At 41.6% G+C, this 11,810-nt stretch overlaps 1 protein-coding gene across 1 annotated transcript in view; it reads left to right on the top strand.

Annotated features, from left to right (window-relative positions):
* The window catches only part of LOC109477153 (EF-hand calcium-binding domain-containing protein 6-like), a 31,292-nt gene that overhangs the window by 8,058 nt on the left and 11,424 nt on the right, over positions 1-11,810 (top strand). The window contains exons 4-18 of the mRNA XM_019778215.1: positions 1,540-1,659; positions 2,136-2,312; positions 2,755-2,891; positions 3,178-3,296; positions 3,581-3,708; positions 4,883-5,031; positions 5,614-5,730; positions 6,416-6,536; positions 7,399-7,569; positions 8,323-8,558; positions 8,818-8,985; positions 9,349-9,520; positions 10,623-10,744; positions 11,026-11,152; positions 11,620-11,738. Coding sequence (XP_019633774.1) covers positions 1,540-1,659; positions 2,136-2,312; positions 2,755-2,891; positions 3,178-3,296; positions 3,581-3,708; positions 4,883-5,031; positions 5,614-5,730; positions 6,416-6,536; positions 7,399-7,569; positions 8,323-8,558; positions 8,818-8,985; positions 9,349-9,520; positions 10,623-10,744; positions 11,026-11,152; positions 11,620-11,738 — 2,183 coding nt within the window. The remainder of the gene's footprint in view (positions 1-1,539; positions 1,660-2,135; positions 2,313-2,754; positions 2,892-3,177; positions 3,297-3,580; positions 3,709-4,882; positions 5,032-5,613; positions 5,731-6,415; positions 6,537-7,398; positions 7,570-8,322; positions 8,559-8,817; positions 8,986-9,348; positions 9,521-10,622; positions 10,745-11,025; positions 11,153-11,619; positions 11,739-11,810) is intronic.

Below are 11,810 nucleotides of genomic sequence, written 5' to 3'. Positions count from 1 at the left end.
CGAATGTAATATTTAAAAATCACGTTTCAGTGTTCGAAATACCCGTCTGCAGTCTGCAATTTGCAGATAGATTTTCAAGATTGCAGAAGAAAAATCTTACAATCTGCAATTTTGCAGAAGGAAAAATAGGCTCCGGATTCAATAGTTTTCAATTAGCAAAGCAGTGGCGCTGTGAATAGATCGAAAACCTGCGCCGCACGAACCTGCCGGCGTTTTTCAGCAGACTGTAATGGTCCCATATAAGGGAATTTGGGGTCAAAGTTGAACGATTTCGACAAGGCGACGAAAGGCGACGATAACCAAATATGGGCACTCGCCATTTTCCGATGTTAGATTTCGTCTCCCGGGAGGACCCGACAACTGCCTCGTAAATTTTCGGCAGTTTTCGCTGAGCATTTCCCAGCAGGCAACACGGCAAAGGAAACATGGCTCCTCCGAAAACCCACACTCGCCTCGGCATTAATTTGCCGAAATTTCGATGTTTTCCTTGGTATTTTGCACGATTCAAGCAAAGAAAACAAGTTGATCACATGAACAAAAGAGAAATACAGCACTGGGAACCTAATGGTCCGTTTTGTTGGGCGTTAATTTCTCATTTCGAGTGAAAATTTACGTGCATCACATTGTGACCATATGGTGTAAAATCTGATTTTCGGCTCGATCCGAACCAAGCACGGCCCGTAGACTTGTCCTTTATGATTTCTAGATGACTATCGGTAGCAAAATACGGGAAAATATTGTTGCAAAATGAGAGAGACGGAGACTAAGGTAAACTTCTTTTATTTGAAGGCTGGATTTTCATTTTCCTGGCAGGCTTCTTTGTATGTAGTGATCATCAGTTATTCAGTAACAACAAATATGGATTTTTGTTCCGGTCAAAAAACCGGTCCACCGACGTTTCGGTTTTTTTGGACCGGACCGATAAAGTTTTACGGTCCGAACATATTTAAAAGATTGATATTTTGAAGAATTTCAGTAATGCTACAGATTTACAAAGCTATAACTATTACCGTTAACGTTATATATATATGATGTAAGAATAGGCATTATTGGTTTCAGAAGGTTGTAATATGGGGGCTTGTGTAGTTGCAGAAAGTGTTTCCAAATTGCAGGACGAAATTTTGACTCTTCTGCAATATTGCAGAGCACTGAAAAAAAGTATTTCGACCACTGCTCTACGCTGAATTTGGAAACCTCTCGATTACGCTTTACGATAAATTCCAAGTGGCTACAACTCTTTACGAAGAATTAAACCGCTGAATACGCTCTACGCAAAAATATTGGAGCAGTCCGTCTACGCTCTACGTAGAATTAAAACGTCCGATAACGCTCTACGGAAAAGGGCATGCGGGCCTCCATATATATCAGAAATAATCTGACAGGGTGACTATCACTGTAAGCACAAACAGTGTGGGAAAACTAAACACTTTTACTATTTACTATTAATATTATTTTGTAATAAGAATGCAAAGAGGCCATTTTTAAGACTGTAAATGACAACAGACAATAAAGACTAAGTCTTTTTTTAAATCCACGCAGGCGTTCCAGACGTATGATGTGGACCAGTCGCTGAACATCACGAAGGGGGAGTTTCGTCGCGTGCTTGAGACATTTTGCTTCCCCCTCACAACGGACCAGTTTGAAGCCATCCTGGCCAAGGTAAACTCAAAACTTCTATTTATTTACTTATTTACATTGTATTATTTGTTTCAGGCCAATTAGGCCACACCAATTTAACGGATTTGCCCGCTTCATTTTTTTCTGATTTGAAAAAAAAATTCAGAATCAACTGCAAAAATTGCTCATATTTTGCCCTGAACAGTTGAAAACAGTCCTTTTCTTCCTAGTTGTTACATTTATTCCATCTTTCAATGCAGTGGTATCATTAAAAGTTCAAGATTCATTGTTTAAATTTTGAACCAGCCTGGTGTGTTGACTTCATGGCTCCTATCCTACCATTTTGGGCCATAATAGGATGCCTAGGCCTGTTTTTATTCTTTTCGCCCGCCCTCTCCATCATTTTTCTACAAAGGTAGTTATAAAATACTATAATAATACAATACATAGAAAATAGAATATTCTAGGAGGAACATTCTAATTCTAATTATGCCTTTCTTATCCACCCCCCCCCACAGTGCCAGCTGAACCCAAATGGTACAGTCCGCTACACTGACTTCCTGGAAAAGTTTTACGGGAAAGAAACTTCCGGGAAGGACGCTGCCAAGTGGCTGAGTGGAATCCACAAGTACAACCAGTCAAGGTCACCCATGGAGGTCAGCGTGGACAAACTGGAGAGGGAACTCAAGGACAAGGTAAGGTCAAGGTCATGGGTAGTGTTGGGTTACATCATGTTGCAATTTTATAGTAGGAGGGATTTAGACTCCTGACCATATCGAATGAAAATGTGTTTGAGTTAGAATTAGCAGAGCAGGCCATATGTGAAGGTAAACACGATGGATTTGGATACAAGAGTTTTCTTTTACAGTCAACCAAGATATTAACCTTACGCTTTGGTGTCCATCAGACACCTTCCTCAGAGCTTCTGACTGGAGTTCTGCTTGGATTTTCTGACTGAGAACGCAATCCAAAATGTGGCTGAGCTTGTACTCCCCCTCGTCCCGGTTCATCACTGGGGTCGACTTGCTATTTTTTACTTTTTACCAACCTGATGAAGCTATTTTCAGAAGATTATGCATTTGCTTTGCAATTGTTACTTTTCTAATTACTACTATGATCATATTTTTCCCTGCTCAGATTGGAGGGAACCTGAAGAACTTTGTAAAAGCCTGTCGTCTGTTCGACTACAACCGAGACGGGAAAATCCAGAGACACGAACTGAGAAAAGTCCTGGAGAATTACTGCTTCAGGATGACTGACCAGCAGTTTGATAAGTAAGTCAATCAACTCGATAACTAACCAGCTATTCTAATGAGTTAGGTCATTAATTGATAACTAACTAGTCATCCTTTCAACAGTTACACTGGTCTTAATGATTTTCAATAATTTGGGGACAATGATGGGAAAGTATGTACCAATGGTTCACACAGTTTCTAAGTTTCAAAGACCTTGCCAGAATAAAATGTAAAGAACTTTCCAGGAATGCATGAATGCAAAGAATTTTCCGGTAAACTTCAACACAGCCATATAAGGTTAAAATCATTGTTTTTCCCTCTGCAGACTGTGGCACAGATATGACTTCCAGCACACAGGAGTAGTGGAGTATACAGAGTTCCTGAGAAGACTGGGAGTGTACGTACACAAGCACAACGCTGTCGCACCAGACTCCACTATGCTGGGTAAGTGATCACTCACTCACTGTCCAGTTTATCGTCTGTTGTTCCCCATTTTCCGAGGGTTAGACGTGCTTGCACAGCAATACTGAGGCTTGATGGCAGCCTTGTCCTCTGTCCTGTGGGTTGATGTCTAAGTTCAATGTGGAACCATGATTGGCTGATTAGAGTTTTTCATTAGCCAATGAAATTGCAGAAGTTACTCATGCCTTCTGTGATTGGCTTATCAGAGTTGTAACCAGCCAATGAGATTCCCTGTTTCCCTAATGCCCTTCTGTGATTGGCTGCAGCGCTGAACTGGCAGCAGGTGGAGGAGGAGAGGAAGAAGCAGGTTGCGAAGCAGGCTCTGCAGCAGAAAACTGACAAGGTCGTGGAGGGGATGACCTTCGAACAGATCGAGAAAGAACTCCGCAAGAAGGTAAGGGAGTCGTTTTTTATAACAAAGTTCCTTCAAGTCATCAGTTCAATCAGGGGTCTCCCCAGAAATTTTGGGAGGAGAGGTACTCCCTAATTGGGTGATATCCCAAAAAAAACTGTGAATTTTCATGAAAATACTTTGAGAAAACCCTAGATTTGAACATTATAGGAGAGGTGCTAGGATTTTAGGTAGAGGGGGGAGCACCCTTGCTTCATTGCTTGGGTAAAGCCCTGTCAATTGTATGTGGCCGTGAATAGCAAAGTTGTTAGGCTATAGCGGACATGATAACAATATATTAACAGGTTAGATTCCTGGCATTCCTGGCAAGACATCGTGTTCTTTAGAAAAGCACTTTACACTACTTTCCTCAATGCACTTAAAAAATGGTACCTGACTTCAGTTGGGGAGGTACAATGTAAAAGGCAGTGGAAGGACAGGGACCAACAAAATGCATCTAATGAGATCCTATTTCAATGTTATGGTTACTTTTATACAGTAGTTTCCGTCCAGTAAGAACAATTCTGTGTAACGGAAAATTTGTTCTGTATCACAACAGCCCTTCAGCACCAAGGACAGGGAAAAAGAGTTCAGACGAAACTTTCCTGTATTTCTTCAAATGAAAATTAAAGACAGAAGAGATTGTTTAAGAGAGCTTTTCTGACTATTCATTTGTTTACCTTAAGTTTGTCAATGTAATCCTATGTGTTTCCATGTCTACAAATGAAGAGTAACTACACGAATGTGAAGAAGGCTTTTCTTATGATGTTGTTTTTCTTGATGTTGTTTATTGACATAAGTAATAATTAACACGCATTTCCCTCTCAGTTAGAGGTTTTGGTTGGCACTTCACTAGGAAAGGCATCCAAAAAGTTTGCTTCAAAAAAAGACTTGCACTTGGTGCAAGCACATCTAACCCCCAGTGTTGAGAAATAGTGTGCTTACAGATATTTTTACTGCAACATACTTTTGGTATGCACTCCTGCACACATCAAATGTACAAACCTAGGGTATGTTGCAGTAAAAATATCTTTAAGCACACTGTTTCTCAAGGTGGCGATATTATGGACCCTGGTGATATTATGGACACAGATGTTATATATAGAGAGAAAGAGAATGTAATCCTGTGTGTTTCCATCTAGGCAAATTAATAACATACTTCTTTGTATTTCTACAGATGAAGACCAACTACACCAACGTGAAGAAGGCTTTCCTGGCATTCGATGCCACCAACAGTGGCTACATCAGTATAGAGGACCTGAAGTCTGTCCTGGTGCACTTCACCATCCCCATGTCTGATCAGCTCTTCGCTCAGCTGATGGACAGGTAAGCAGCCAATCACAGCCTTTCACAGATTCAAACTGGCCAATCACAGCCTTCCGAAGATTCAAACTGACCAATCAGTGTTGAGGTGGTCAGTTCTGTATCTGTATCTGTATAGCCGGTATAACCGCCTTTCGGCGTAACATACCAGCTTCGCAGGCACGCGGCGCGGCGCCAGTTCAAACCAATCAGAATGCTTCAAAATCCTGATTCAATTTGTTGGTCAGATCTTTGCCCAGTTGATGGACAGGTCAGCAGCCAAATCAAATCAAATCAAATCAATCACAGCCTTCCACAGATTCAAACTGACCAATCGGTGTTAGCGTGGTCAGTTCAAACCAATCAGAATACTGAGGTCCTGGGTTCAAGTTCTGACATGCCACCGACCTTGTGCCCTTTGGAAAGGCACTTAACACGACTTTCCTCACTCCGCTCAGGTGAAAATGAGTATTGTATTGTCCCCTATGTTGGTGACAACAGTAATATAAGTTGAATAAACTTGAGTGTGCCGTCACCACGTCTTGTATTTACATGTTGGAGCATAAAAAAATAAAAATGAAAGATAAAACTGAACTTTGTTGGCAGGTTGCGTATCAAGGCGTCGGGGAAGGTCCCGTGGGAACATTTTCTGGAAAAGTTCCAGGACCCGCAGGCAGACGGCAACGGGCAGACCATCCCCATCAAACCGGAGGCCAACAGGAAGTCAGTACACACGTTTGTTTGTTTGTTTGTTTGTGTTTACTTGTTGGTAGTACTTTCCAAGGTGCATGGCCACTGCACTGCCTTGTGAAGTAGAATGAAAGTCATGTGCAATGAGCAAACCATCCCCATCAAACCTGAGGCAAATAGGAAGTCAGTACACACATGTTTGTTTGTTTGTTTGTTTGTATTTACTTGTTGGTAGTACTGTCAGGTTGCCTTTCCAAGGTGCATGGCCACTGCACTGCCTTGTGAAGAAGAATGAAAGTCACATCTCTGCATGTTTGATATGAATGAATGAACTGAACTTTATTGAGTTATTTGTTGATCTTCCAGCTGACAGCATACTTCATACTTTTATAACCCTTGTCCTGCGGAGCCCAACAATTGTTGTTCTGCACAATAGTCATACAGTACCATCTATATAATACCCAGTGTATAGGTAAGATTGGGGGTATTTCTCGTACAACACAATCACACCGCAGCGAAACACAACAAATGCAGAAGTAACTACGCCACTGCAGAGCAAAAAAAGTTTGGGGTCTAATTAAGACATGAAATTATCTAAAAATATTGTGTAAAAAATGCCTTCAGGACAAGGGTTAAAAATCCAAGCTGCACAAGAATTAGCGTTGATTATATATATTAATTAATTATTGTGTCCTAACGAAGTATTCTCCCCTTGCAGAGTGAACCCAATCCGAGAGGCTGAGGGCTCCCCGCACATTTCTGACATCATCGAGAAGTTGAGGAAACACATTCTGGACGGCTACTCAACCATTAAACAGGCTTTCCTGGTCTTCGATGATGTAAGTATCTGTTTCTTCTACAGACCGGCCCTTTTCCAAACTATCAAAGAGTTTCTGCTACAATTTGGCCTTTCTGATCCCTTTCCCTTAAATTCTACTCAACTATCAAACAGGCATTCCTTGTTTTTGATGATGTAGTGATTCTTCTACAATCCAGCCTTTTTAAACCCTTTCCCTAACTCTACTCTAACCATCAAACAAGTTTTTCTTGTCTTCTATGACAGAATCCTCTAGTCCAGCCTGTCTTGTAACCCTAGCCTAGCCTAAACCTAAATCTAACTCTATTCCTACTCAATCATCAAAACTGGCTTTCCTTGTTTTCCATGATGTAAGAAGTAATCTGATTCTTCTTCAGTACAGCCTTTCTATACCCTTTCCCTAAGCCCTTCTGTACCACCAGATAGACTTTTCTCGTCTTTGATGATGTAAGTATCTGTTTCTTCTATAGTCCAACCCTTTCCCAAACTATCAAAGAGTTTCTGCTACAATTCAACCTTTCTAAACCCTTTCACTAACTCTACTCTAAAAGTTTTTCTTGTCTTCTATAATGACAGAATCCTCTAGTCCAGCCTGTCTAGTAACCCTAGCCTAGCCCTAAACCTAACTCTATTCCTACTCAATCATCAAAACTGGCTTTCCTTGTTTTCGATGATGTAAGTATGATTCTTCTACAATCCGGCCTTTCTACACCTTTCCCTTAAACCCTACTCAACCAACTCAAGACCACCACCCACCCTCTTACTAGTTAAATGTTTACCAAACTTCTCTTGTGGTCCGATGATCTAAGATTGTTCATCAATCTTTCACCTTTTTGTGATGAAGACTTATATTTAAGATTGCTTGCTAAAAACTGTCTCTTCAGGATCGAGATGGGAAGGTATCCCGTAAGGAACTTCGTAAGATCATCGAGAGTTTCACCTTCCGGATGACAGACGAGCAGTTTAAGGAATTGATGATCATCTTAGACCCCCTGCACGAAGGATTCATCAGCTACAAGAAGTTCCTGGACCTCTTTGAGCCTCAGGAGAAAGTGGTGAGCAATTCAAGAACTTTCACTTTTCAATGGACGTCAAGTTTTGTCAAGCTTTTAGAATTTGATTTTGATTGCTTTCTTCTTCTTCTTTTTCTCCAAACAAATAAAGTCAATGAGCTGAACTGAGTAGATATTTGTCACCATGGTAACTGGTGCTGTAGCAGTTAGCTTGTGGTGTTGGGTTACATTATGTAGCAGGACAGAACTGGAGGGGTTGCTCACTTCATATTATATAATGAATGTATTTGAGTAATAATAAACAGAGGCTAGACCAATTGTGAAGGTAAACCTCATGCATTTCCTTTGCAAATGTAAAGTTTCTAGTTGTAATCATACAGTACAGTAGCAAATATTCAACACTTGCACTTCCGCATCCCCCCACTAGGAGGCTCACAAGTGGCTGTTCTCCACACACAAGTTACACTAAATGCATCTAGACAAACCCTGTATCACAAACATGATCTGTTCCCACATTTTCCACTGTACAAAAAAGCGAGAAGAAGTTGACCACTTTGTATTAGCTCAGTAACTAGAACACTTTGTATTAGCCTAGTATAGTACCCTTGTATGTTCCTTATGTATGTATGTCTAAGTCAAGCAGTGTATCTTTTGTCTCCACTTTTCTACATACGTTTGTTATGTGTCTGTTAAGTCTTGACCTGTACCTAGCCCGTCGTGGCATGAATGTAGTACAATAAAGGTATATTAAAAAATTAAAAACTCATCACTTGCACTTCCATTTGCCCCCACTAGGAGGCGCACAAGTGGCTGTTCTCCACACACAAGTTCAACGCTCAGCAGCCTCCAGCCATCCTCGCCTGGGACACGGTCGAGGACATCCTTCGGGAGAAACTGACCGAAAACTGGAACGCAATGCTGGGCATGTACCAGTCGTTCGACCCTGACGCTACCGGAACCATCACACGGAGGGAACTACGGCGGATCCTGGACACCTTTGGGCTGCCCGTATCCGACGAACACTTTGAGAAGTGAGTTTAGAAGTTTGGTTACATTTTACAAACTAAAATCATCGACAGCTGTGCTGCAATGCAGTGTGATGAATGAGTAAATGAGTAAAGGTTCAAATTGCATTGCAGCACAACTTATAGCAGTGACACCTGTGCTGCAATGCAATGTGAACCTGTCAGATACAGAGTCTCTTTACTCAGGCCTGTAAAGTGTCTCCAATCTGACCTTAATACAAAAGATTGCCCCGATAATAGTTAAATTTTTCTCTTGTTTTCCCAGGATGTGGCGAGGCTGCCAGGAGAATGTTCACGGGAACATCGCGTTCGGAGAGTTTCTGGCGAAGCTTGGCGTCGACGCAAAGCCGGGTGACCTTCAGGGCCTGAGCACTCAGGTTCACGAGGAGAGTTACGCTCGGGAGGAGCGCAGAAGGAGCGACCAGAACCTCAGGTAAGGAGCTACAGAGTCTTAGAACTTAAGATTTGTATCTTAAAGCCCAACCAAAACCTTCTAAACATAGTTCTAAGTGACTGACCTGACAGGGCATTGTTAAAAGGTAATCCTACCATCTTTTCTGAATCACCATTCTTGTTGTGACACAAAGTGCACATAAATTAGAGGAAAAATTCATTATTTTTATTGAGAACAAAAGTTGATTGATTGATTAATTGATTGGTTGATTGATCAGTTGTTCAATCGATTGATCGAACAATCTGATTTATCGATTGGTTGATTGCCAGATTGATGGATTTCCTGATTGACTGACGGATTGATCGACTTGATTTGAATTGATTGATTGCTATCTGCTTACAGAATTAATGACATTGAGAAGAACGCGGCCAGAAGAACGTCTAAGATGACTGCGGATGAAGTGATCCTTAAGCTCCAGGATCAGATGTCTCAGAAGGATGTGCAGATCCGCAAGACGTTTCTCCGCTACGACAAGACAGGGCGCGGCAGGGTCTCCAAGAAAGACTTCAGACATGTGAGTTTCTTACAATGTCTTAAGACATTAAAGGCATCCAAGGCAGTTTTTAGGGCTTTGAAACCCAATTTTTCAAAGCTAATATTCTAGTCATTTCATGTCTAGTACATACTGATCGTTAAAACAACACATATGGACACAAGTTCTGACAAATTTCTGAAAATGGTTACTTGAAGGGCCCTGGGCTGGCTTTAAGGGTACCACCCAGAAAATAAAGGAATCATCTTGGGACTTGTTTCTACAGTTTTACTCTAAGGCCACACCAATTTCATTTTGCTGGTTCACAGATTCACCCGCTTCATTTCTTTCGTCCTCTCCACAAAAAGCAGAGCAGCCAGCAGCCATGTATGTCTTGTGCTAAGACCTAATAAACCAGTCTATTGCTACCTACTACTACTAACTTCATATTGTCAAAATACTATAATTTACTTTTTTATGTTCACGGTAGCAAAATTTCACGGTCTGAGAAAAATGGACATGTCAACGGAACTATATATTCACGGAGGCGACAGGTGCAGGAAAAAGAAAGTCCAATAATTATTTGTTAACTGTAATGATAACTTCACTGTGAACGACAGTGAAAACAGTGAACATAAAAGTACCATGAAAAAAATCAGGAATTTGTTTTCTTTCCTTTTGTCGTTAGATCCAGGAGGATAACGGGATGTTTATGGACTAGGTAGACTGTTGTCCTGCTCACCTCTCTGAGTGAGGGCTCGAAATTCATTTTTGGGAATAAGTGCACTGGTGCACCCAACCTAAAAAATTAGGTGCACAAATTTTTTTTGGGAGCACCATATAAAACAAAACCTATTCACAGTTCTTACTGCTTGAATCTGAAATGGGGGCTAACTTCAAACTCTTAAACATGTACTACAACATGTAAACTTAGATGCCAAGAATATCCTGCAGACTATTATACATTTGATATGAACAAAAATACCTAGTACTAAAATATTTAGGTGCACTGGTGCACCCACAGAAAAAAAATACGTGCAAAGCTCCAAATTTGGGTGCACTTAAAGGTGCCTATGCACCCAGTATTTCGAGCCCTGCCTTTTGTTTTAAAGTTTCCCCAATTGTTTTTTCCTTTTGTTGTTAGATCCTGGAGGATAACGGCATGTTTATGGACCCGAGTCAGTTTAACAGCCTCTGTACCAGACTCGGCTTTTTCAACGGCTTCCTCCAGTACACAGACTTCATCGCTGCCTTCGAGGACAGAAGGTGAGGACAGGAGTTAGTTATGTTTACCTTCACAGATGAAAACATCTTGTTTTAGCTCAGTTTCTTCTTCTTCTCCAAACACAGACTTCATCCCTGCTTTTGGAGACCAAGAGTTTCAATTATGTTTACCTCCACAAAAGGAAATCATCTTGTTTTAGCTCAGTTCCTTCTTCTTTCTCTTCTTCTTCTTCTCCAAACACAGACTTCATCGCAAAATTTTAAGATCACCTTCACTTTCGAGATTACTTTTACTTTTTAACGAGTGCCTGACATTTTTTCAGACACGGTGGCCCGGCATCAGACATCCTTCGGTCGGGGAACCACCGGGTCAACAGCACCAACGTGCGGTACATGTCTGCTGAGGAGGTGGAGGAACAGCTGAGGACCAAGCTCAGGGAGGGATTCAATGTAAGACACTATCTTAATAGTTAAACCTTTCTTGTTTAAAGTTAAAACTTTTGGTCCAACGCAAAAAAATTCTCTCACCTAGAGCTTTCGACCTGTCATTCTGGTCTTCCTCAGTAGACTGACCCAGTGAAGCTCATCATCATCAAGTGGCTTCTTAGAAGTGTGACGTCAACACTGGGTCAAAGGTAGCTGGTAGACGATGTCGGCCCCCTTCGCAGTTCAATGTAGGGTGATGGGCCAGCCTCACTGGGTCAGTCTAACTGTGTCCCGGATGTTATGGACTCCAAGCCGCAGACATATAGCTGTTCAGTTGACTGGCAATCTGCCAGTTTCCTGGAGCACATCCATCTTACAACATGGCCCTGTCGCTCCGTGCCAGTCTCTTCATGTCTTCTACTGTCACAGCCCATGTCTCAGAAGCTTCTGACACAAAATTAAAAATAAAATTGTTGTGTTGCCCTCTGCAGGACCTCCAAGAAACGTTCCTTAAGATGGACGAAACGAAGTCTCAGAGCATCACCAGAAACGACTTCCGCAAACTTCTGGACTCCTTCATGTTTATAATGACTGACGAGGAGTTTAGCAGGTAGGAGGGAGGGAAGGAGGGAGGGAAGGGGGGATGGATGGATGGATGGATGGATGGATGGATGGATGGATG

Source organism: Branchiostoma belcheri, unplaced genomic scaffold, assembly GCF_001625305.1.
Source record: "Branchiostoma belcheri isolate BF01 breed outbred unplaced genomic scaffold, Haploidv18h27 scaffold105, whole genome shotgun sequence".
Lineage (NCBI taxonomy): Eukaryota > Metazoa > Chordata > Leptocardii > Amphioxiformes > Branchiostomatidae > Branchiostoma > Branchiostoma belcheri.
The sequence above is the reverse complement of the archived record's forward strand: the minus strand, read 5'-3'. Positions and strand labels throughout refer to the sequence as shown.